The 26208-nt window shown below is 36.1% G+C and overlaps 2 protein-coding genes and 1 non-coding gene across 3 annotated transcripts; 2 read left to right on the top strand and 1 right to left on the bottom strand.

The window, feature by feature from the left end:
- Positions 1–172: 172 nt before the first annotated feature.
- Positions 173–266, bottom strand: LOC125494327 (small nucleolar RNA R44/J54/Z268 family). The gene has a single exon (XR_007270656.1). It is a non-coding gene; the product is annotated as a small nucleolar RNA R44/J54/Z268 family (small nucleolar RNA).
- Positions 267–17134: 16868 nt separating this feature from the next.
- On the top strand, positions 17135–20641 carry LOC104893453 (F-box protein SKIP24). The gene is made up of 4 exons (XM_010679559.4): positions 17135–17439; positions 17790–17963; positions 19996–20158; positions 20257–20641. Exons 1-4 carry the CDS (start codon positions 17204–17206, stop codon positions 20401–20403), a joined length of 720 nt encoding a protein of 239 aa, XP_010677861.1. The 5' UTR covers positions 17135–17203; the 3' UTR covers positions 20404–20641.
- Positions 20642–24383: 3742 nt separating this feature from the next.
- LOC109134961 (uncharacterized) lies at positions 24384–25156 on the top strand. The gene is made up of 3 exons (XM_048637889.2): positions 24384–24472; positions 24702–24723; positions 24824–25156. The coding sequence occupies exons 1-3, from the start codon at positions 24418–24420 to the stop codon at positions 25071–25073; spliced, it is 327 nt and encodes a 108-aa protein (XP_048493846.1). The 5' UTR covers positions 24384–24417; the 3' UTR covers positions 25074–25156.
- The last annotated feature ends 1052 nt before the right edge of the window (positions 25157–26208 follow it).

The raw sequence follows: 26208 nt of genomic DNA, 5'->3' as shown, positions 1-26208 counted from the left end.
TTGAAAACGTATTTAGCTATGAATTAGCAAAAACACACCTCATAGGTAGTGATAATTTTGAGATATCATCAGCTATTAATCTGAAGATGTATAAAATTATAATTACATCATAGGCTATCATCAAATAGAAGAATTTATAAAATCTTATAACCAAGTAAAAAATATCAAATTAAGTGCATCAAAGAGATTTCCTTCTTAGACATATCATGATATTTGATACTCCTAAGAGTTCTGATGTCCCTGTCTAGTTTTTCACCATCTACACCTAATAAATTTTCTTAAAAACTAACAACTTTTTTTTCAAATAACTAATATTTTCGAAATTAAATTAACATGTATATAAATAAGGGGAAAATGAACAAAACCCAAAAGCCTCAGCTTGAAGTTGGTTTTATGGTATAATACTAATCGCCATCAGCAATTACTTACAGATTATTTATCTAATCAGAAAACCAAAACCATTTACACACATAACCCATTTTAAAACCCAGCCCTATTATTTATAATACGACCATTTATAACCCAACCCTTTTCATTTTTAACATAACCCCATTTTCCACCCGGCCCATTTTGAGCCAGCCCTTTTATGAACGGGCTGAATGAGGGCTAAAAACGGGGCCCTAGCCTGTTGAACACCTCTAGGTTGAACGCTCCGCATCAATTGACTTGGGACAAGCCGAACACTCTGCATCAATTGCCTTGGAACAGGCCCAACAATCCGCATCAATCAACTTGGAACAGACCAATCACTCTGCAACAATTGCCTTGGAATAAGCTAAAGACTCTACACCAATTGCTTTGGAGCTGGACGAAGGCTCTACCCATATTGCCTTGGAGGAGGCCAAAAACTCTACCCAGACATGAGTCAAACCATAATAGCTCACAATTCTCTTTCTTATCATCTCATTTTTGCGAATTTACAATCATTCTGCAAATATGTCTATGCACATCTGTTCCCGAAACTTTTTCTTCTTTTCTAGGTACCGTTGTGAAACAGTGATTTTGGATTGCATAGCATCCTAGGCCATTCTCTGTCCCAACACGTGTAGTTTGACTTTCAATTTTGTAAACCTCGGTCAAAGTGGGGGCTTAAGCAGACACATAATCGTGTCTCCCCATTTAAGAGTCTAATGATGAAATATACCATGGTATTAGTTGGCACGGCTTAATGATGGAGCAGTCTGAATAACCAGGCCATATGTGTGTTGTAATAATATTATAAGAGCCCAATTAATTATACATGATTATTAATTGCAAATTAAACCAGTAGAATATATTTTAAGTCCATTTTTAAAGCCCAATTTAATAATTATTGTTTTAATAAATATTTTCATAGAACTTTTATTATTTAGAACATAAATAAGATTTTCAACCCATAAAATTTGATCTCTGGATTTTTAGGGATAAATATGGCATCTTAAGCACGAGTAGAATAAAAGATGAATATTCCAGATTCTGCATCGGACACAGCGGCTGCTCTCACCGTGCCACGTGCGTCCATCTCATTGACCAAATTGCATCAGGTGCACCATTAAGTGCCAGACACGTGTACTTGTGATTCACACTGAGTTTTGCACCTGGCGCAAGTCTTGTATGAGACGCAAGCTAATTTTTTATCTTTTTGAAAACATGTTTCCACATGTAATCTTTCAACTGGGTGGACCACGTCAGTGTGCCAATATGCGCCTGACGTGTGTCCTTGCGTTTGCCACATATGCATGCGCCTAGCGCAGGGCTTGTGCGAGGCGCACGTGCTTATTCGCCTATAAATACGGGCTGATTTCCTGAATCAAAGGCGGATTAGAATTATTATTTTACGAACGCGAATTCTCTCGAATACTCAGAATTACACTCCGAATACTAAAACACTTAAACACCTTAAATCTTTCAAATCGATTCTTGTTTCTATTCATACTATATTCCTGATTCCAAGATTGCTTCGCTTGAAGGTCATTACGCTCTCAGATCTAAACCGCATAGGTATAATCCTGAGGATCCTTGAATAATTGTATTTTATTTTATTGAAATTACTAACCATTTCTTGTCATGATGTAGAATTTTAAGTAAAAATTGTGTCTCTTTGTAAATTCGAACCTCTTTTTCTCTTATTCTGTATATATTATTCATGTTATTATATGACATAACTATGCATGTTTTGTTGCTTTTATCACCCCACATGTTATTTATTGCTAAAACAAGACCTAAAGAATTGTTCTAATTAATTCAGATAAATTGGAAAACCTATTAGGAACCTTGTAATATGTTTGCATAATAACTTGCCACTAAATAATTAGTCTTTTGAGTGTTTCCTGAACCAACTTAAATTAATTATTTTTAGGGTGCTTAAAAACGTTATAAGATTATTCTTTTGCATAAAATATGTAATTAATCGGTATATAGTACAATCCAACAATGGGCGATATAGTTCCTGACTATATCATACTCTTACCCCCAAACTCAATTTTTGTTTCCTTACTAGCTATGGAGTCATGATGGGAAAATCTACATCGGATAAGTCCCTAAGATGTCCCTTACATTTCAATATCCAATTAGGTTTATGATTCTTCCTTTACAAAATTATTGGCGACTTCAAAAACATATTTTTAATAAAACCTTAATAATAGGGATGGCCAAATAAACGTGTTCACATGGCATGTAGGCCTTAAAGGAATTCAAAAATCCATGCCTACAGTTAGAGTTTTAGGGTTAGGATTAGAGGGTTTAATTAGGGTTAGAGGGTTTATTAGGGTTAATGACTACCGAAAACTTGACATCATTAGTCAGCAAGGGCATTTGGTGAATTTTATTGAAATAGCCAGGCTAGCTGGTGCATTTTTTAAAAAGCAGGGGTACCTTATGAATTTTGAAAAACTACAGGGGTACCCAGTGATAAAACCGGATAATTTATTAATCACTTAAAGTGGGAAGTGAATAGCAATAAGCTTTGGACTTATGCACGTCTGAAGCGTTGGACTAGTATGAGTTGAAGTACATGGCGGTAGCTCATGGCTTTAATTTTCTTGGGATCTGATTGATCATCGTGTCCTATTTTATTTAAAAGATTCCTCAATATCGTAGGTCAGGTGAGTATGGAGTCGCACTCGTAATCTTTCCATTGCATATCTCTTCGAAATTAATTAACTTGTTAGTTGTGGAGTCAAGTTTAGTAAAAGTAGTCTGCTATGTTATTGTACTATTATTTATCCCTGCTTAATGTTTATTATTATCATGTAAGGTTTTATATTTATTTACTATGTAGTACTTAGCTTTACTGATTACGTGTCTTGTGTGTGTATTTTGATCATGGCTATGCCTTATTGATCATGTGATGAACCATTTGGTGAAGAGTATCTCGAGATCAACAGATCATCGTCTATTTCAGGTTTGAAGATGATGCATCATGGGTTCGGCATTTCTTGGAGAGCTAGTGTTGACTTTCTTAATATTATAGTTGACTTTTACATTTATAATTGAGTTTTGACTTTATGTTGGTTTGATTTTTGGAGTTCACTTTTGGTTGACTAAGTCTTATTTTTGAAGTTATTTATTACAGTTTCTTGACCATGTACCCCTGGCAATTTTTTTGTTGCACCGTGTACCCTTTCAACTTTTGAAATTCACCATATACCCCCACCATTCAAAAAATATATCGACTTACCCTTTTCACTAATTGTGTTAGACTTTCGTTAGTCATTAATACCTAATCCCCCTATAACCCTAATTAACTAAACTAAATCTACCCCTAATCCTAATTCTAATCTAATACACTAACCCTAACCCTAACCACCCCTTACCCCCACTGCCCCATCCCTCACTACTGTTGACTCTCACCACCACACCCTCCCCCACCACCATCCCCTCACCACTGCTGACCCTCTCCCCCTTCCCCACTCCCCCACTAACCCCTTCCCCACTCACCCGCAACCCCGCTTACCCCCTCGCTTCCCCACTCCTCTACAACCTCGTTGGCCCCCCTCCCCTTCCTCACCTGCAATCGTGTTTCAAAAATTTTGGGCTCTTCCCCACCAGGTTGTTCCTCCACCAGATTGTGTTTCGAAAAATTTGAGTTGAATGTGTTTCAAAAAATCTGGGTTGTTGAGTTTCGATGAAGAATCTGGTTTGAATGGTTTCTTCCAAAAATCTGGGTTATTGGGTTTTCTTGAAAAATCTGGGTTTCGACGAAAAATCTAGGTTGAATGGATTTCTTCGAAAAATTTGGGTTGTTAGGTTTTGAAAAATATGGTTGTTGGGTTTTTGCAAAGAATCGGTGGAATGGGAGGGGATTACTGCGGGGGAGGGGAGGTTGCGCGACGACGGGGGAAGGAGAGGGGCGATTCAGCAGGGGAAGGGGAGGGTGTAGGGAGTGATGCGAAGGAAGGAGGGCTGCGGGGGAAGGGAGGGGAGAGGGGCTGGGGAGGGGGGTTGTTGGAGTGGTGGTGTAGTGGGGTAAAGGGCTGGTGGAGGTAGTGGGGGATAGGGCGGGCTGGGTAAGGGGGTGGTGGGGATGGGGGTGTGGAGGTGTTAGGTGTTAGAGTTAAGGTATTATGGTTAGGGTTAGGGTTAAGATTAGAGATAGATTTAGGTTCGTTAATTAGGATTAGAGGAGGATTAGGTGTTAATGACTAACAGAAGTTTAACGCTGTTAGTCAAAAGGGTAAGTCGATGTATTTTCTGAAAGGTGGGGGTACATGATGAATTTCAAAAGTTAAAATGGTAGATGGTGCATAAAAAATTGTCAAGGGTATATGGTGATTAAACCGTATTTATTATTATTTTTGCTGCAAAATTCTTATTAAGTCGATATGGTATCACACGGGCGACAATGCTTTGATAATTCTCTAAGTTTTATATTAGAAAAAAGGTATTTTGAAAAATAGAGAGTTGTCAGAGTGCTATATCAATTTGGTGCTATTAGTGCTACGACAACAATAATTAGGTTTAAATGATTGTTAGTTGTTGTCACTGTCTTGCCTCAATACTGCATAACTATACAATCTAAGAAACATATTACACTTGTGGGCCTGCTGACTACAAAATACATTCAATATAAGCCCAAATGAATATAATGTTCGACTTAGCTCAATCTTGATTTAAAGTCAAGAAGTATAGGACAGTTTGGTTACTTGAATTTTTACTTTTAATCTATCGAATCAATCTTGGATTTATGAAATCGAAAGTATAACCATCGTTAGAAGTTTATAAATATCTAAAATATTATGGGTTTAAGATGGGTTGTTTGTCATCACATTTTATTCTTAGTAGTATTTAGATTTTTAGAGTCATCTTGTAACCCCCTAATGTGAACATGTATATATTAGTCAACGAAATGTAAGGGTGTGCACAACCCGGTCTGAACCTTTGGACTAGACCAGACCAGACCGAATTTTGGACCGAACCGAACCGGAGATTCTGGTACGGTCCCCGATTTGCCTAATATCATGATCCCGGTTTGGTCCGGTCCAAACACGGAAAATTTTGGTCTGGACCATACCCGGAAATTTTCGAATTCCGGTCCACCGGTTCATCTGGTTCCGGTCCTAGACCGTTGTACACCCCTAATGACATGTATAATATTCTTGATTAGTTAAACATGGATTTTAGAAAATATAAACCACTTTGTGGGATCGATCCTTATTTATCGTTGAACTAAACTAAATAATACTAATGTGGATGAAATAAAGTTTTTAATTCGTACGCCTAACGATACGTACCAAACTTTGGCGCCGTTGCCAGGGAGATTTATGATATTCTTTCCATACTCAAAGTTTAACTAAGATACTAGTATTTGTTATAGAATTTAGTTGATAAAAATGACAATTAATACTTGTGGTCTTGGTTAGTGTAAAGAAAGTATGATTAGGTTGAAATTTCTTAGCTTATAGTATGTTTTTTAACTTCTTTTTGCATATTATATGCTTAGCTATTTTTTCCTTGTCGACTTTTATTTTGATTAATCAAGGTAGCATGGATAGCTTCTAACAATATCATTAGTAGCTTTTCTTGATTTTCATAGTATTGCTTAGTGAATTTCCTATCGGTACTTTTAACTGCGAGTAACTCTTTAAATTATATGTTATGTTATTACTTGATTAGGATGCTACTTGCTATTGCTTGTTATACTCCACGCTATGTAATATTAGGATGCATAATTTATGTCTGTAGTACTTGTTTAGGAGTTGAATAAGAGATTGAATAATTCAAAATTTTGTTTCAACATTAAGTGACTACGACTAAGTATTGTGATTTTAGTGTAACTTGTACTTACTTCTGACAGTCTACAGTTAGAAGCATTTGAAAAGTTCACTAATAAGCTAATGGAGATTGGGAAGAATACCTTTTGTTAGAACAAGAGATTCGCAAAGGCAGAAATAGAACTTTTAAGACTGTGTCGTGGTAGGAGACCACTGACTTGAAAGCAATTACGGCCCGACAATGGTGGTTATCGAACGTGGCCGGAATGCTCCCCAAGGTTAACACAGTAGCTAAGAATGCCACCACTAGCAAACTGAGCTTTGAAGAAAAGCACGAAAACCCAGGAAAAGAGAAGAGAGAAGAGAAGGCAGAAGAGAGTGTTTGTTTTTTTGTGTGTTTAACTGATCAGAGGCACCGATTTATATAGGGAAAAATCAGGCCTAAAAGCGGGAAGCAATAAATTGGGCGGATTCCAACGGCCACACACGCGTAGCTCCCGAGTCCAAAACTTTAGTTAAGTTAATTTTATTCCCCAAAGCCCAAAGCCCAAGGCCCAGGCCCGGTCCGGGCGGGGCGCGCGCTTGTGTGATAGCAAGCCCAAACCAAACATGACATCCAACCACAAAAGTATCTCTAGAACCAACTCAATAGAAAGAAGGAGGGAGGGAATATAAAAACATGAAGAGATTCCCTCCCACAAGCAATGTGGGACAAACAACAAAATGAGCCAAGGCTTTTCCAAGCCTTAACCCCAACACCTTTGAAAGAAACGGTGATCCCATAGGCATTGGGAAGAAGATCTTTGAAAAATTCAGTGAACATGCAAGCTTCAAACAAAATCCCATAAACTTGCAAACTGTGTAAGAGGAGCTTAATCTCCCTTCTTTTCCACTTTAATAACTGTTGTCAAAAGGAAAAAAAAAGGAAGAATTACGAATGACGTGATGCTATATGATGGAGCATAAGCTCTCGTCAGGTTTGTCACATGCGGCCGTGCGTCACATTTTTGCTTCCTCACCTCTGCCTACTGAAGCTTACGCTCTACTACACGCCTGAAATAAGACATTCAATTCCCAATATATATCCTTTTACAAACATTCCGTCTTTGCACATTACAATCTCTTAATTCATGACCTTTTGGACTCTGCATTTTTTTTTATTAGGAAATATATTTGGTCTAAACCAACTCATGTTAGACTGAGTACAAGACTAAGGGCCTGTTCTCTTCGGCAAAAAACAGCTGAACTGAACTGAATTGAACTGAACTGATCTGAATTGAACTGAACTGAATTGAACTGAACTGAACTGATCTGAACTGAACTGATCTGAACTGAACTGAACTGAATTGAACTGAACTGAATAGTGATATGTGAGAGTAAAAGTATTGTCAAGAGCTGAACTGAACTGAACTGAACTGAACTGGTCTGAACTGAACTGAACTGATCTGAACTGAACTGAATTGAACTGAACTGAACTGAATTGAACTGAACTGAACTGAATTGAACTGAACTGAACTGAACTGAACTGAAAATAAGCTGGGGAGAACAGGCCCTAAATCACCCAAAAGGCCAAAACACAACAGGCTTAATGACTTACTATCACCACAAGTGACATTCCTAATATATTATTGGAGTGATGTTACTGAGCTATCTCCTCTCCCTCTATTGACTTTTCTATTAATTATATACGATTTTTTCACTAGATACCCTCGAGTTTTCAAAAAACTCATCTGGTACCCCTTGTGTTTTCATAATTCACCAGCTCAGTTTTATATAAATACACCACCTACCATTAATGACTAACGGCGTTAACCGCCATTAGTCATTAACCCTAATTTTTTTTAAAAATCGAATTAACCACTAAACCTAACCCTAACCCTAACCCTAAACAATAAACCCAACCCTAGCCGGCGATGAAAATCGACGGGGGTTATAGGGGGGATTCGGCAGGGTGGTAGGGGGAAGGGGTCCGATCGGGTAGGCGGGGGAGGGGGTTTCAGTGGTGTGGGAAAGTTTCGACGGGGTGGTGGGTGCTGGGGGTAGGAGGTTTCAGTGGGGTGGTGGGGAGAGGGGGTTGGGAGTTTCAGTTGTGGTGGTTGGATTTGCCATGAATACTGTAACGGTAAAAAACGTTACAGAATTCCAACGGCCACACACGCGTAGCTCCCGGGTCCAAAACTTTAGTTAAGTTAAGTTTATTCCCCAAAGCCCAAAGCCCAAGGCCCATGGCCCAGGCCCGGTCCAGGCGAGCGGCGTGCGCGCGCGTGTGTGATAGCAGGCCCAAACCAAACATGACATCCAACCACAAAAGCATCTCTAGAACCAACTCAATAGAAGGAAGGAGGGAGGAAATTATAACAATATGAAGAGATTCCCTCCCACAAGCAATGTGGGACAAACAACAAAATGAGCCAAGGCTTTTCCAAGCCTTAACTCCAACAATCCCCCAAAAAGGCTCAGAAAAGCAAAAGAAATTCCTGGGTAAGGAAAGGAAAGTACTTAAGCACCAATATCTTTCGATTTGAATTGATGCATAGTGAAATGAGGCAACAACTTACTATCTAGGAGTGAATTCTCTTGAACTCACTAGAGTTCCGTTGAGACCCCCACAACACATACCTTCCTTAAGATCGTGCAATCTTCGCGATACATCACAGGCGCTTTATAGCCATGCGCATTCCTTGGGTCTAATAAGTGCTCTAGAAAGACAGCTCTGTCTTTCATAGAAGGCGGCTTAACCTCCACACTTACGTAGGTAGTCCATCAAGTGTTTCTCAATAACACCACCCGGAGGGATATGGAACTATTAAGAGCAAAAAGCTCAACCTCTCAATGTATATCCATCAAGTGCGTCTCAGAAGCACCACCAATAGGCTATGGATAAAAGCACTACCATGTGTCATAGGGATGGGAAATGTAGTGCAAGTTAAGATTTTATGGCTTCGTTTGACCTCAAACGGGTATCCACCTTAAAATCTCAACTAATGGGCTTTAGCCCCATCCCCCTCGACGACTCTAGGACAACTCTCCTAGATAACCCCTAAGTAAAGAGGTCTGCAAGATTTCTTTCGGACCTCACATAGTCCAAAGAAATCACCCCATTTTTCAGGAGTTGTTTGACGACTCCATCATGTCTGATCCGTATGTGTCTCTTCTTACCATTGTAGACACTGTTCTTAGCAACACCAACGGCTACTTGAGAATCACAATGAAGAAAGACAGGTGCGCCCTGTCCTCCCCCTAAAGGAACATCAGACAATAGGTTTCTCAACCATTCAGCTTCTTGCCCTACCAACCTGAGGGCAATGAACTCAGATTCCATGGTGGAACGTGCTATACAAGTTGCTTCAAGACTTCCACGATATAGCACCACCACCAAGGGTAAACACATAGCCACTAGTTGAACCAATCTCATCATTACCAGATACCCAGTTTGCATCACAAAATCCTTCAAGAACAGCAGGAAATTTAGAATAATGCAAACAAAAATCAACAGTTCCTTTTAGGTATCTGAGAAGACGATGAAGAGCACTCCAGTGTTCATTACTAGGGTTATTGTATATCTACTAAGTCTACTCACTGCATAAGCTATGTCAGGTCGAGTACAGTTCATGAGGTACATCAAACTACCTATGATTTTCGCATATTCACTTTGAGAGACACTTTCACCTAAGTTCTTGGTCAAATGAATACTAGAATCATAGGGAGAACTCACTGGAACAACATCAAAGGAATTAAACTTTTTAAGCACCTTTTCCACATAATGAGACTGGCTAAGGGAAATGCGACCGGAGACTCTCTTAAGTCTGACTCCTAAAATCACATCAGCTTCCCCAAATCTTTCATCTCAAATTTTGAAGACAGAAAAAGTTTAGTATCATTAACCACTTTAAGTTGTTACCAAAAATCAGCATGTCATCCACATAAAGACATATAATCACACAATCTGATCCTATAATTTTGAATAAACACAAGAATCAGAGTTGTTTACAATGAAACCATTTGACACAACAGTACTATCAAATTTTTCATACCATTGTTTTGGTGCTTGTTTGAGACCATATAAGGACTTCCTCAACTTGCACACTTTATCTTCTTGACCTAGCACCACGAAACCCTCAGGTTGAGACATGTAAATCTCCTCCTCTAAGTCACCATTCAGGAAAGCCATCTGATGTATAACTAAGTCATGAATTGCAGCAAGAGCAAGCATGGTCCTAATGGTGGCTATCTTAGTCACAGGAGAATAAGTGTCAAAGTAATCTAGTCCTTTCCTCTAAGTGAAGCCCCTGATGACAAGCCTAGTTTTAAACCTCTCAATAGTTCCATCAGGTCTCAACTTTTTTTAAAGATCCATTTACTATCTATGGTCTTTGATCCCTTAGGTAAGTCAGTTAACTCCCAAGTAGAATTTAGACACTATGGAATCTAACTCGCTCATAATGGCCTGTTTTCAAAAACTGGCATCCACAGATCTCATTGCCTCATCAAAGGTCTTTGGGTCCTCTTCTATTATGAAAGCATAAACTAGTTCACCACTCAACAAGTTAACACAAGAACTTTCAGATAGAAAAGCACTAATAAAATCAGAACCGAAGTCTTTTGCTACTCTAGGTCTTTTACTTCTCCTAGGCTCATCTACGACAGAAGAACTACTAGCATGCATGTCAACTGAACTACTACTCAAAGTCAAATCAACAGGAGTATCACTAGTAGGTAGAACAACATATGCGTAGAACAAGTAGATAAATCAACAGCAGGAGAAGAACAAGAAGGCACAGATGCAACATCACCCTTTTTCAAATGAAAAGCATGTTAAAAAAACTCAGCATCTCTGTACTCACAAATAGACCTATCACCCAAAGACATGAATCTATAAGCAGCATGAGCATAACCAATAAACACAGCATCAAAGGTCTTAGGTCCAATGTTTGACCTTTTATAGTCAGGAAGCCCAACCTTGGCTAGACACCCCCACACCCTCAAGAAACTCAAGTTTGGGGAATAACCCTTCCATAGCTCATAAGGAGTCTTATCTAACCTTTTGTGAGGAACTCGGTTAAGAACATGTGACAAGCTGAAAGAACAGCTTCCCCCCACATTTCATCAGGCAACCCAGAACTCATAAGCATAGCATTCATCATATTTTTCAAAGACCTATTTTTCCTTTCAACTATACCATTTTGTTGGGGTACATAAGGAGCACTAAGTTCATGAATGATTCCCAATTTCTCACAATGGTCATTCCAAGAGAAGTTCTCATATTCTCTACCCCTATCAGACCTAACCCTCTTGATTATCCTATCAAGTTGATTATCTTAGTTCTCAGCATAGTACATGGCCAGTAGTTTAGTGGTTTATAACTTGCCTCCTTGGTTGTGCACGAAACGCAAGTACATCATGTTGTCGCTTCTTATATCGAGGCCGGAATAACCTGGAAATGACATATATGTATACCTCCAACCGCTTGTTGAAGATTTATAGAAGATGTAGAATGAAGGAGTGTTAGTATTTAATGCGTATGCTAATGAGATGTTCACATTGCATGCCATGCTTTTGTGCACTATGAACGATTATCCAGCCTATGGGAACTTATCTGGGTATTTGACAAAAGAAAAACAATCGTGCCCAATTTGTATAGATGACATGAAGTCTACATACCTTAAGGGCTAAAACATGTCTATATGCGCACACGAAGGCTCCTTAGACACAACCATCCCTATCGGTTTGAGAAGAACGCATTCGATGGGATAGTTGAAGAGGAAGTTACTCGTAGGCCAATACTAGTACTAAAGTTCATAATCAGTTACACGAGTGGAAAAAAGCCCATCTGATGCGGTCAAAATACGGATGCGGTTTTGGTCCGCATCAGATGAGCCCGCACCAGATGAAGAAAATTAAGTGATGCGGTCCATGACCGCATCAGCTTCTCACTACCTGATGCGGTTTTTGAAGGACCGCATCTGATTTTTGGGTCAAGGATTTTAAAAAAAACCTGCTTTGCACTGCAGGTATGCAGCAACAAAGCAAGAAGACAACCCAAAGAATTATACAATATACGGCAGACAACCCAAACAATTTATACAGGAGGTTAAGTAACGAAACTTATAAAAATTTCAGATATAATAACATATATTATACAAACTAAAACTGAATTCAATTATACAAATATAATACAAACTAAAAAATTCAGATCTAGTAACAAATATTATACAAATAACAATGGTGGTGATTGTTCAAAAAGTACATAAGAATTTCGACAGATCTTCGAATAATTATGCAAAGGTTCGAAAAATTAACAGATCTAACAAAAGAAATTACAAAAATAAAACACGAGGCTTTAAAACTAAAGATCGAAAACACAAAAAAAACCTAGCTTGGCGGAAATTTCGACCTTCACTAGAGCTTCGTGAGGAATGCGAAAACACGGCTGTTGATTATGGTCGAAACTGAACTCGTCATTGCGCGTAATTTTCACCGGAGCTTTGCCGACGTTTTTATTATGGTGGTCTTCGTGCTGTTGCGCGTTACATCGAAATTTTCAGATCAAAATCAACAATGGAGGTTTTTTGGATCTACAAGAAGAAAGAGAATTTAGAAGAAAAAAAATAAGATTTTGGTGTTTAGGGTTTCGAAGAGGGGGGTGATGAGAGGAGAGTGATGAGAGGCGTTTAGAGAGGAGAGTGATTTCGGTAGGGTTTCGAAGAGGGGGTGATAAGAGGAGAATGATGAGAGGAGAGTGATGAGAGGCGTTTAGAGAGCAGAATGATTTGGGCGTTTAGGGTTTCGAAAAGTCTTGAGCGTTTAGTTCTTTGGGTCGTTTTAATGGAGCCAACAGCGAGTTTTTAACGAAAAATCTGATGCGATCCACTAAACCGCATCAGATTATCCTTCCAACTTTCTTTCTCATTTTTAATGTCCATTTTCAGTTGTGGTTTTGTAAAAACCGCATCTGTTACTAATTGACATATGAGGTTTTTTCTACTAGTGTTAAGGGCATTGAAACAATCTTTGGTAAACCTGCTGAGTGAGGTTGATAGATCTACAAGATTATGGGAAAAGGAGTTGATTTGTTGGAAACTCCCATTATGGAAGGATCTACATGTCAGCCATTGTTTGCATGTCATGCACATAGAGAAGAATGTTTGTGAATCTATTCTTGGGTCACTTAGAATATTTCGGGCAAGACAAAAGATGTTAAGGCGTTACGACTTTACTTAGAAAAACACGGTCTTCGACTAGAGTTGTGGGTTCATAAAAGGACGGAAGGAAGAAGACAATAGTGAATGAAAGGGTTGATCAGGAAACTCGAAAAAGAAAACAGAAGGTGGAAGATTAGGAGAAGAATTATTTGTCACCTGCTTGCTACACGATGTCGAGGGAAGAGAAACGAATTTTTTGTGAGTCGTTCAATGGAATTAAGGTTCCAACTGGCTACTCATCGAATATGAAGCGATTTGTTACCTTACATGGTGATTTGAAGTTATCGAGTATAAAATCTCACGATTGTTGTCATGATTCAAGTATTCTTACCGCTTGCAATTCGTGGGATACTTCCAAAGCTTGTGAGGCACACAATTATAGAACTTTGTTCATTTTTCCATACAATATGCAGCAAAATACTAAATCTGTCGACCCTCGATTCCTTGTAGGTCAGAGTAGTTGAAACTCTATGCAAATTTGAGATGTCCCCCCCCCCCTCGCATTCTTTGACATTATGGTCCATCTCATTATCCATTTAGTTCGAGAAATTCAGTTGTCTGGTCCAGTGTTTTTGTGATGGTGCTATCCTTTTGAGCGATATATGGGTACTTTGAAGGATAAAGTTCGAAATCCTGCACAACCTGAAGGTAGTATAATTCAAGGGATTGTGGGTCAAGAAGTTAATAATTTTATGGCTGAGTATTTTGCTAGTGTTTATCCTATTTGACTTCTGACATCTCCACACACAAGCTCACTTATTTTTGTTGCAAGGGTACAATTGGTTCTAAATTGATCTCACCTTTTGTAGAGAAGCGTACACAAGCTCACTTATTTGTGTTGTATCACGTTTGAACTGTCCATCCTTATTTAGATGAACATATGAAGGACTTACGTGCTAGCAACCCTAGAAAAGGAATAAGGACATTGACGCAAATGCATTACAAGTCGTTCAGTGATTGATTTCGTAAACGAGTCGTCAATGATTTGGATGAAAGTGTTTCTGAAAAAGTCAAGTGGCTAGCATTTGGTCATCGTGAAGCTGAGACACTCTTATGAGGGTTATGATATTAATGGGTATATGTTTTGGACTGAACGTCAAGATCTGATGTCGACGTCGCAACAAAATAGTGGTGTTTCACTTGTGGCGTCATCTACACAATAGGCAAGCTCGAAGCATAAGTCGCCTATACTTGCTGACAGTAATTATTATGGGTGAATTGAGGAAATATGGGAGCTGGACTATTGTACTTTTCATATTTGCCTCTTTTGTTGTAAGTGGGTTGACGATAATCGACGTTGCGTAAAAAAAGATGATCCTTGCAGATTCACTCTTGTGGACCTTGGTTGTCTACATGAAACTCAAGAGCCATTTGTACTTGCCTCACAAGTTAAACAAGTATTTTATGTAACTGATCCTGCTGATAATAAGCATTCAATTGTTGTATCTGGCAAAAGGAGTATCCTCGGCATTGGTGATTTTGATGATGAGGAAGAGGAAGAGTATGATGCATTTATTATTGGTCGAATTTCAGGAACGTAAATGTGATTTTAGGCCTATTTTGGCCATTTCCCGTCCAATTCTTAGATTTTGAGTCATTTAACCCCAATTTATTTTTTACTATGACTATATAAGGTATAATATAAGTAGTGTGTATATTTTTACCTTCAATTTATTTGTGGTCAAATTTCGAGAACGTAAATATCATTTGAGGCCTATTTTGGCCATTTGACGTCCAATTCTTAGATTTTGAGTCATTTAACCCCCAATTTCTTTTTGATTATGGTTAAATAAGGTAATAATATAACTTTTGCATTCACAAGTGTTTCTCTCTTATCCTTATGTAGATTGGAATAAAAAGAAAAAGAGGCATCCGGTGAGTTCACTCCTCAAGGACACATCGATGCATTGCATGAAACTTTAGGAAAGGACCACAGTGGACGCGTGAGGGGCGTAGGAGGTGTCCACCTCAGTTTGAGAAATGTATATGGCGATCAATACACTACAGCGAAAAATCAAGTGTAAGTAGTGTGAATTCGACGGCTGTAGATGTGGAGACTATCAAGGCTGCAATTCGGGAGGAGCTGAGGGAGGAGATGACACATAACTTCAACAATCGACCGGTGATCCACGAGCATCCGATGATTAGATGATACCTTTATATAAATCACCTCGAGTACCCTAGTTGAAGGTAATCACTTAATCATTTTGCTTTAATAAACAACTATTGTACTTTTTTCAATGGACTTTTTCAGTCAACTGATATAAATGGCCATGCACAACCCCCTAGTGACTTAGTACGCTTGCATAACCAGTTAGTGGACGATAACCACTATGTGGTCACCATCAATGAAATTATGTCTGGTTTTGAAGAATTACCTGTTCCCCTATCGCAGCCAGAAGTTGATCTAGATTTACTAAGCCATGCAATTGGCAATTATGTTCTGTGGCAGCATTCATTTGTGCGGTTTTCAAATCAGGTACAATGAGTAAGATACTATATATATATATATGCGTCTTTTGTTTTCTATTTCCTATGATATATAGTTAGAAATATCTTTACTTTTAACTAATTACTAGGTTTCGGGAAAGGTCAGTTCCCATGACAGGAGCGCAAAGAAGGTCGGTTCACTTGATAAGAAGGTGAAGGAAAATGTTTCATGTGAAAAGAACTCACTTATGCTCGATCCAGAGGTGTTGCGAAGCCTCACTATTCCATGCTTTTGGTTTAATGAGTGCGCTAGCGATTTACCCGATGATAGTGAATATATGTTGTTTTAAAGGGGCAAAAATTCCACTACCTTGAGGAGTCATCGACATTCATTTCTAAGGTCGATATCAAAGAATTCTTATGCGGGGAAGAGTTGAATGTTTTCCATGATACAAACATTCATGAGGTAATACATAATAAGTATATATATATATATATATATATATATATATTATTATATATATATATATATATATATATATATATATATATATATGTTTAATTAGTTTTCAATTCAACTTCCATAATAATTAAGTTTACTATTAATCAATATGATTTCTGAGGTTATTATACAATGAATTTATTGGAACATCAAGTGGCCCAATAATGTTTGGTTGGTTACGTCCAAGCATATTACGAGATCACAATTGCTTGAAAAACAAAGTCGAAGTGAAAGATTACATCGAACTGAGTTTCAAAGCATCATCTCGTTTAGGAGTTCATCAGATCATCCTTGTCCCGTATTTTGAAAAGTATGTTTATTAAACCCGCTTTACTTCTAATTTATTCGATAATTAAGTTATAATTGTTCTATGATTAATACTATATTTCCTTGTCATTGTAGCTTTCATTGGACACTGATTGCGATATATTTATCAACTAACCAAGTCTACCACTTTGATATTTTACGTCGACAACCACCACAGTCCTTACTAACCAAATCATTGTTAAATAGGTAGCCTAATCGAAACTAAATATATACGTACTTATAAATATTACATGATCTTATAATGATGTATTGATGTAGTGTGAGGAAGAAACTAGTGGACGAAGGTTTTCATGGCTCACAAAGGTCATTCGTGCTCTTTGCTCCTATAGTCTTTCCCTCCTTATTGTCGTGATTTTTTCTCTCCTCTCTTCATTCGCTAAATATGTTAGTTTAGCCCCAAATTGAGGGATTTCCTAAAATTTTCTCTCCTTATTAAAAAAAAATTCACTAATACTAGAAATGATTTGAGAAGGTAACCATTTATATTTTAGTGTCTTTGCACAATACCCTATTTTAGTTTGAGTCTTCAACTCAACTAAAAACTGTCAACCATGTCTGAACTTCCAGACGAACTATGGAGAAAAATCCTTGAAATGGGAGTCCAAAAATCAAAAACAAACAACACTAATTTGAGCTTCAAAGATCTATGCTGCCTTTCAATCTCTTGTAAACGTCTTCGTTGTATATCCAACGAAGATTCACTTTGGTCTTCTTTACTCGCCTACGATTTCCCTCGTAAACGCATCATCATTTCCTCACCTTCTACCAAAACACTCTACAAATCTTGGTCGGTGAAATATTATCTAGATTATTTGGATTTTTCCAATTTAGGGTTTTGAAATTTAATTGATTAATCAATTTTGGGAATTATAATCTTCTCAAGTTTTATTTTATATTCTCATATCTTGGATTTCTCTTAATACATGAATCGGTGTTTTTGGCTTCCGTGTGTTTCGTCTCATCTAAACCCTCTCACTTTTACTACCTTCATTTTTCTTTATTTGAACTATTATTGTTGTCCTTTTTTTCTTCTTCTGTTACTAAAACGATTTCATATGACGGTTCATGTTAGCCTACCCCAAATCACTTTGGAATTAAAGCATTGTTGTTGGTGTTGTTGTTGTTCTTGTTGTATAGGCATGAGAAAGATAAGGCAAGAAGATTAGCGGCGCACAGGCGAGCTGTGCTCAGAAAGGAGAGTCACATTGCTGAGCATTCGGAAAGGCTCGAGGAATTGCGAACGCGTAGGGATGATGAGACTGCTAAAATGAAGATTGCTGCTGTGGAATTGTCGAATTTGCGTAAGGTCAGGTAATGATTCTTCTTGAATATAGTTTATTAGATTTGAGTTTTTTTTTTCCTTCTCAAATTGTTGTTGATAATGTGGATTAGCGTAGAGAGTTTAGCCTGTCCAATTCTTTTTTTTGACAACCAGAGCCTCTCCAATTCATTTCCAAGATAACTGCATATTTAGATGGAAGGACACTATATATATTTCCTCCCTAACAAAATAGATGTTACGCCTTTCAAATCACACTTTCTAGGCAATTTTTTGAAGAGGAGAGAGATAGAGAAAAAGAATAAAGAAGACCCATGCAATAGGAGAGAGATAGAGAGAGATTGTTGCCTAAAAAAGAAGTGTAATATCTATTTTGTTACAACTATATATAGAAAGTGTAACATCTATTTTGTTACGGATGAACTATTAGCTTTTGGTTCATATGATTCCAATATGAGTTATGAGTTTAAAATGCGCAAAACCCATACATAGTGTTTGTTTAATAAATTGAAGGAGTGTTTGGTTCATATGATTTTGGTATGAGGTATGGGTTTAGAATGAGCAAAACCCATACCTCGTGTTTGTTTAATAATTTGATAGATTTAAAACTCATACCTCAAACCCATAAGGTATGGGGTTTAGAAACCCAAGGGGAGGTGGGTTTGGCTCATACCAATACATCTAGGTATTAAATAGAAGAAAAAATTTCATTCCCAAATAAAACCAAACACATGGTATTAGGTATCAAGTTCCAAACCTATACCACCTTGATTTCTTATCTGATTCTGAACTCATACCACTATGTGAACCAAACGCCCCCTGATAGATTTAAAACTCATACCTCAAACCCATAAGGTGTGGAACTTAACAATTCGAGGGGAAGGTGGATATGGCTCATACTAATACGTTTAGGCATCTAATAAAAGAAAATTTTCATTCCCAAATAAAAACCAAACACATGGTATTAGGTATCAAGTTTCAAACCTATACCACCTTGATTTCATTCCTGATTCCAAACCCATACTACTATATGAACCAAACGGCCGAAAGTAAGTCATAACTAGGACGATATGTCTAATATCTGACCTTATATTTACTACATTTACATCAAGAAATTGCCATTTGATTTACAAACTTTGTTCATCTTGGAGATGAATTGGGAATTCCTCTAGAGAATTACATCTTATGAAACGGCGAAGAACTAACACTGTAAAGGGAGTTCGCAAGACAACTTTGTTTTATGTTTCATTCTTTCATTAAGTTGCCTTAATTTATATGTTATTCTTTGTTTCTATATCAATTTTGTTGGACTTGAAGGACTGTTGTCATCATTTTGTATCCTTTTGACTGCCACTCTTGTATGAATGTGATTCATAGTTCAACAAAGTGCCTTCTTAGTGTCGCTTATCTACTCGAAAGGACGCTCGACACGCCTGGAATTGGGTGTTGTTTAGCGTATCTGTAAAGTATCGACAATCAAGGGTCGAAGTTGACAGAAGAGAAGAGAAATTTTCAGATCTAGGGTTCAAATGGTAAACTCTAGATTTGAAAGTTGGAGACAAGTCAGTTGTTGTGGTCGTTGTCAATTTTTTAACTTGTTATCTATAAGAGAGTAATATATTTTAAAATGTATATTACAACTGTTGCTTATTCCTCTTTTTAATGAAAAATAAATTGTCGGGAAACTTTACCGACACTTTTAATGATAGACGTGTCCAAAAAATTGGTCAAGACACTATCTTGACCATGTCGGAGTATTGGCCTAAATTTGTATATAGGGTGTTGGATCCTCCGATCCCTACTCGGATATGACACCCATATCCGAGTCGGAGTAACATAATTTTCTAGTATGAAAAATGCTTGCAAATATATTTATCATGCCCTTTCTTCTGGTAAGAAATTTTAATTCTAAACTTCATAAAGCTGAAAATTTCATGAGTTGAGGTAGTTTATACGTTTCCTGTATTTTGCATATTTTAAAATGAGATCTAGCACCTTCCTAGTTCTTTTTCCCTGTTTAAGGGCTATTTATTCTGTCTAATGGGTTGCCCTGAGAACTTCTAGGCAAGCGTCTGTAGCTCTAAGTGTGTGGCAGCCGGAGGTTATCCGGGGAAGGCAGAAACAAATAGTGGAGCAATGTGCTGTTCCTGTTGATTCACGTATCAATGCGCTTGAGATGGAATTGAAGCTCTGTAAACAGCAAGTTATTGTGCTTGAAAAGACTTGTGTAAGAGTTGATCTTATGCTATATCAAAAGCATGATTTAGTTAAACGGTGAGAAGTCTTCGAGTGACCCTTCATGAACTTCTGTTTATTTGTTAACAGAGATATGAAAAACAAAGGCTTGAGGAAGCAAAGGAGCAGCTAGAGTTCATGAAGTATCATCCGTTGCATGTTCCTATAGAAATTGTGAGTAGAGTTGATGATCCTGGCATCAACAGGAAGAAGTTGAAAAAACACATTACTGGTTAGAGTTGTATATATGGTCTCTTTTTGTCTAAAATTTAAAATAATTTTACCAGTCATTTTGCAATTAAAAGCTTGGACATCATCTTCAAAATTCGTCAAAAGAAACTGTATTCAGATGACATTACTTTTAGTCTTAGTTGTTTTGATGATTTAGGGTTATTACTTGTGAGAAGGAAACCCTAAATCATCTATATCCTTGTATATCAAAGACGGAAGAAAAAAGAAACAAAAATTAACTTCATATTTATCTTCTCCTCTTAAACCATGTTTTTTGAACGTGAATGTGTTTTAGTTTATAGATCCTGTTTGGCACTTGCTTTTTAGACAGTGGGTAGAGATTGAATAAGATTAAAACGCTATTTTAAAATCATGTGAGTGTTTGGCAGACCCGTCCTTGAGCCTGGGCAGAAGGGGCGCCGGCCTAGGGCTAACGGAGAAAAGGCCCAAGTCGTGTTTTTGCAATTTGCTAGCTAAGATAAATAAATCTGCATTGCATTATATTCATCTTGTATAGTGTTAGCTTCTTGGTTTGTTGTCAGTTATATAGTCGTTGGCTCGTTGCATTTCACCCATCTTGAGTTCGAACCCCAAGTACATTTTTTTTTTGTCTTTCACTTCCTATTTTTTTTCTTTTGTTTTCTTTTTTTTTTTTTTTTTTGTTTGAGCTTTCTAATTTTTCTTTTATTATCTTTTTTTGTCTTTTAGCTTTCTAATTTTTCCATTTGGTTTTCTTTTGTTTTCACTGATTTTAAAGATTCAATTTCTTTTTTTTTTCCTTTTTTGGTTTTCTTTTATGTATATTGGTTTTAAATTACTATTTAATCTTTAGTAACTTGTTTTTTTTCCTTCTCATATAGAATAACTATGCTTGTGCTATTTCACACCCCTTTCGATTTTATATACTTCCACTGTTTTGAATTAAATGCAACAAATTCACTTTTACGCACGCTGAGGTATTATTTTGACCACAAATATCTATAATTACATAAAAGTAAAAATTATAAAAATTATATTTTATGAAAGTACGTCACGAGATGAATTTAATAGATCTCATTTCACTATGTTTTTCATTATGTACAAGTCACAAATCTTAGTCAAAGTGAAAAGTGTGAATAGTGAAAAAATGGACTTGTTCCATTTTAATTCGAAACAGAGGAAGTAATTGTTTAATTTTTATGTTTACATTGTTCGTTTGCTCTAGTTCGACTATGAAGTTACTAATATATAAGAACAATGTTAATATGAAATGTTATTAAGTTTATTTTAATGTATATTACACCCAAAATGTGTTATTTTACAAAAGTTGTACGAATCAATAAAGTAGGATAGTCAAAATAATTAGATATTAATAAAATTGCAAATGTCAAAGTGGAACTATTATAAAGTAGGTACCTTACAAAAATGTAAGCTAAAATGAATTCAAATTTCATGAGTTAGGAAACCTATTTTCAACCGAGCTTTGAGCATTAATAATTTAATATGTTTAAATCAATATAGGTCAAGAATTGTAATGATATTGAAGAGGGTCATATTTCTTAGTTCGTCTCAGGACCTCCAAAATGTCAGGGACAGACCTGATGTTTGGTAAAGTAGGGGTTGTTGCAGTGGAAAGAGGTTAGAGGTCGGAGCTGTGATAAAACGCTAGCAGCTATAGACACTTTTGTCTTTAGCAAAGGCTAATATCCATGTGGCAACATATAATTAGCACACATGTCATAATATTGTTTATCCAAAACAAATTACTTTTTGCAATTTTTAAACTTGTATATCTCAAGAAATATATTTTAGCAAAAAATAAAAAAATATACCAATATTCATATATTTTTATTCTCTACAAATAGACATCCATTTTGATCTAATTTCATCATATATCAGTTTTAAAATTTATATCAGTTTTAATTACCTTACGTCAAACAAGTGTATTGTTATAAGAAACAAGTGTATTTTAACAAGAAACAAGTGTATTGTATGGGGAAACAAGTATGTTAACGAGAAATAAGTTTATTGTAATAATAAGAAACAAGTGTATGTTAACGAGAAACATGTGTATTGTAATAATAAGAAACAAGTGTGTTATAAGAAACAATTGTATTTTAACTAGAAATAAGTGTATTGTATTAAGAAACAAGTGTATGGTAATAAGAAACAAGTGTATGTTAACATAAAAAGGTGCATTGTAATAACAAGATACAAGTGTGTTATAACGATAAGAGTAAAATAAATATATGATGAAATTGTATCAAAATGGATGTCTATTTGTAGAGAATAAAAATATATGAATATTAGTATATTTTTTATTTTTTATTTTTTTCTAAAATATATTTCTTGAGATATACAAGTTTAGAAATTGCAAAAAGTAATTTGTTTTGGATAAACAATATTGTGACATGTGTGCTAATTATATGTTGTCACATGGATGTTAGCTTTTGCTATAAACAAAAGTGTCTATAGCTGCTAGCGTTTTATCATTTCTCACCAACTCTGCAAATGCAATGTTCTCGTCTGTCAAAAGGTTGGTCAGTTGGTGGATTTTTTTTCCTTTTCTTTTTAAATAAAAATCCTCTAAAGTCCTAGCTTTTCACTATTCTCTTGTTCCAACCTTCTCGTTTCTTTCATGTTTATTGAATAAGAAAAATATGCCTTCCTCTTTTGTGGAAACTTTTAATCTTTGTAATGTAAACCACGTTACTCAAGTCTTATAAATAAAAGAAACTGTCATTAATTTATCGATTATTTACCTCTCTTTTATGTGTAGCTTTTTAAGATTGGTTTGATATACAAACCAATTTTATTATTTAGCTATTATCTAATAATTTTTCTGTAAAATTCTAAGGGTTATATAAATTTTTTTTCTTATAGAATACTCTCTCCGTTTCCTAAAGATCTTCCTTGTTACTGTTCCTACGGATACCAAGGAGGATCCATTTGTGTGAGGTGGGTAAAGTAGGAGAGAGAAAGGGGTTAAGATAAACAAACAAACAAAAAAGCGTTAAAGTAGGAGAGAGAAAGAGACTAAAATTGAATTAATAATGTAATGGTGGACCATATAATAGGGACATGAGAGGGTAAAAAGGGAAAAAAAATTCCAAATAAGGAATAAAGTAAAAGAAGGAAGATCTTTTGTAAACGCACTTAAACGAAAAGAGGAAAGATTTTTAGAAAAACGGAGGAAGTATAAGACATAACATTTAATAAACATCAACTTTAACCATTAAAGTAATTAATTATTTGTAGTTAATTCTATCACCAATTACATGTCTTTTGTTGTATTCAACCATTGCAACGACTACTATACCAAATACAATACATTGGATAAGTACTTTGACACTACCCAATAACAATCGCTTAAACTGATAACATTTACAACAACAATTAATGCTACTTTTTGCTAAATAGGCCATGTAAACTAAAATAATTTACCTTCACAAATTATCTACAAAGACTGCCTAACTTTAATATTAAAGTTAGACCAGTCCAGGCCCAATTTTAATAGAGAAGCCCAACTTGCGTCATTTAACCCGGCGACATTCTGTTATCCCCAACCCCAACCCAGCGACATTTACATTCTGTTACTAAAAAAAAAAAATCCTTTCTCTTTCTCTCTCTTCTCCCTCCAAATTTCGTTCCTCTCGCTCTTCGGATGCTGGTATAACTACAATTACATGAATATTATCCTCAATTAATTCAAATTTTGAGAATTTTTTTTCTCCAGATCTTGAGTATTAGGTATTTCAATTAGCAAGCAAAGTAATTCTTCTGCAATTGTGAATTTGTTGTTGTCAATTAGGATTTTGTTTTGTTGTAGATTGATTCGCACGGGTAGAAATTCGCTGATTTATAGACGCCAATTCTTTTCTAATGAATTGTGAAAGAAGAATTGAATTGAAATCGGCGAGCCGACGGTGTCGAGGTTTGTTCTTTCAAATTTTCGCGCTGAATATCTGATTCGATTGTTTTCTGAGGTAATTTTCCATTCACATTCTTTTAATCTTTGTTAATTAGGTTTTTTTTTATATTATGCTGATGCTGTTTATTTCACCCTCGAGGATGGTGTTCCTCAGCGAGATTCAAGGTTACAATTTTTTTTTTTATTAGTTTAGGATTTAATTGTGATTAATTGCTGATAATTCCAGTGAATTTGTGTGCATAAGGTTTTTTAGTAATGATTTATTGGTGTTCAAAGGAAATCAATTCAAAATCAGATTATTGATATTATGAGATTCTTATCTGCATAAAACTCTCTAATTGAACACAAGATGCAGCATATAAGATTATTGATATTATGATTCATTTCTTATCAGGAGATGTGATGAAAATGAAGAGGTAAGGAAGATTGTGGAGAATGGCTATAAGAGTGATCTCGGTGCTGTTGAGGCTTTGTTTGCTAACCTTGATGTTGCTGATTTACAATCTTATTCCATAGATCCCACTACATCAAGCGCTTCTACTGTCACTGTTTTGATCCTCATCAGTGCAAACCTAAGGGAAGAAGTGTGAGGCCCAAATTAGGGCTTGAGAAAAGTCGAGGCAGTAAAGCTGTTGTTGCTTCTAATGCACCAAAGGAGTTTGGTTCTTACACTCTCCTGCTAGATTGTTGTAGTTTCTTGGAAGATTATAGTGGTCACAAAATGATTTATGTTGGTGACAGAATGTTTTTGTGGGTCAGTTATTAATTTTTTGACATTGAGGAATCCACACATGTTATCAGATTGACATTTTTGTTAGTGATTATGGTAAATGAAATATATTTTTTCTTTCCATTTCTTAAATATTTTGTAAATATAGTAAAGTGGTCACCAACTAGTTTAAATTAGGTACCAAATGAATTTATATTAGCCTTCTGCTTTGTAATTTTTTATCGTAGTCCCATAAGGGATTAAACTAGTCACCAATTGGCATATTATGGTCTCTTATTGAAGTACCTATTTTATTGGAGTCAAATTTAAATTAACCCCTAAATGGAGTTAAATTAGTCTTTTGATGACTTAAAATACTTATTTTACTCATTTATTTATTTTTCCAATAATTAGGTCCAATATAATTGTAAAAATTAAAGTATTCAGCAAGTGAAAAATAGGTGACTAATTTAAACAAGCATTCAATGGACATTAAATGGATTAAAGTACAACTTACTGATTAACATTAGTAGTCACTAATTGACATATCATAGTCTCTAGTTGACATATAACAGTCACTTAATAGAATACAACGAACTTACAGATTAACATAAGTTGGAATTATAACCTGACTTACTGATTAACAGACACTTGAGTATCAAAACAAAAACACTTGATTACACATTCAGCAAAATAACTAACCAGATGTAATTGTCCTTTTTGGTAATAACTAAGTAATCATCGCATAAGCATGCAAACTAAGTAATTGTCACAAAATGGTTCAAACTACTTTTTTTGGAGACGATCTTATTACTAGTCTTCATTCCTTCACAGAGGGGTTTTGCTTCGTTGGAGACTGTTTTTGTTTGTTGGAGATGGTTTCTTCTTCGTTGGAGATCTTTTTTTTTCCAGAACTACAGGGAATGCAATGTCTTGGCGTCTTTTTGATTTTGTAATACGCTGGATTAGGGTCAGCTGCTTGTGTCTGTTGTGGTGGCTGCAGGGGTATGTCGTTGAGCCCAAGTATACCCAAGTCAAACGAGGGCATGTCTGCAGTAAACACAAAAACATGAATATGGAATAATTGAATTAAACTAATCACAAATCAACCTAAACTGGTTACTAAATGAATTAAAGTAGTTACAAATACACTAATACTAGCTAATTTAGTTGATTTCTTTCCTTTAGTATA

Source organism: Beta vulgaris, chromosome 5, assembly GCF_026745355.1.
Source record: "Beta vulgaris subsp. vulgaris cultivar EL10 chromosome 5, EL10.2, whole genome shotgun sequence".
NCBI classification, from domain to species: domain Eukaryota; kingdom Viridiplantae; phylum Streptophyta; class Magnoliopsida; order Caryophyllales; family Amaranthaceae; genus Beta; species Beta vulgaris.
Note: the sequence above shows the minus strand (reverse complement) of the source record. Positions and strands in the feature narration are given on the sequence as shown.

What these genes read in the sequence shown, in the direction of transcription:
- LOC109134961 (XM_048637889.2), top strand. Translation starts at nt 24,418, where the DNA reads ATGCTGATGCTGTTTATTTCACCCTCGAGGATGGTGTTCCTCAGCGAG. An exon ending in GTTCCTCAGCGAGATTCAAG is followed by an intron (nt 24,473 to 24,701) that starts GTTACAATTTTT and finishes ATTTCTTATCAG; the next exon opens with GAGATGTGATGAAAATGAAG. An exon ending in GATGTGATGAAAATGAAGAG is followed by an intron (nt 24,724 to 24,823) that starts GTAAGGAAGATT and finishes CTTATTCCATAG; the next exon opens with ATCCCACTACATCAAGCGCT.
- LOC104893453 (XM_010679559.4), top strand. Translation starts at nt 17,204, where the DNA reads ATGTCTGAACTTCCAGACGAACTATGGAGAAAAATCCTTGAAATGGGA. An exon ending in AAAACACTCTACAAATCTTG is followed by an intron (nt 17,440 to 17,789) that starts GTCGGTGAAATA and finishes CTTGTTGTATAG; the next exon opens with GCATGAGAAAGATAAGGCAA. An exon ending in TCGAATTTGCGTAAGGTCAG is followed by an intron (nt 17,964 to 19,995) that starts GTAATGATTCTT and finishes GAGAACTTCTAG; the next exon opens with GCAAGCGTCTGTAGCTCTAA.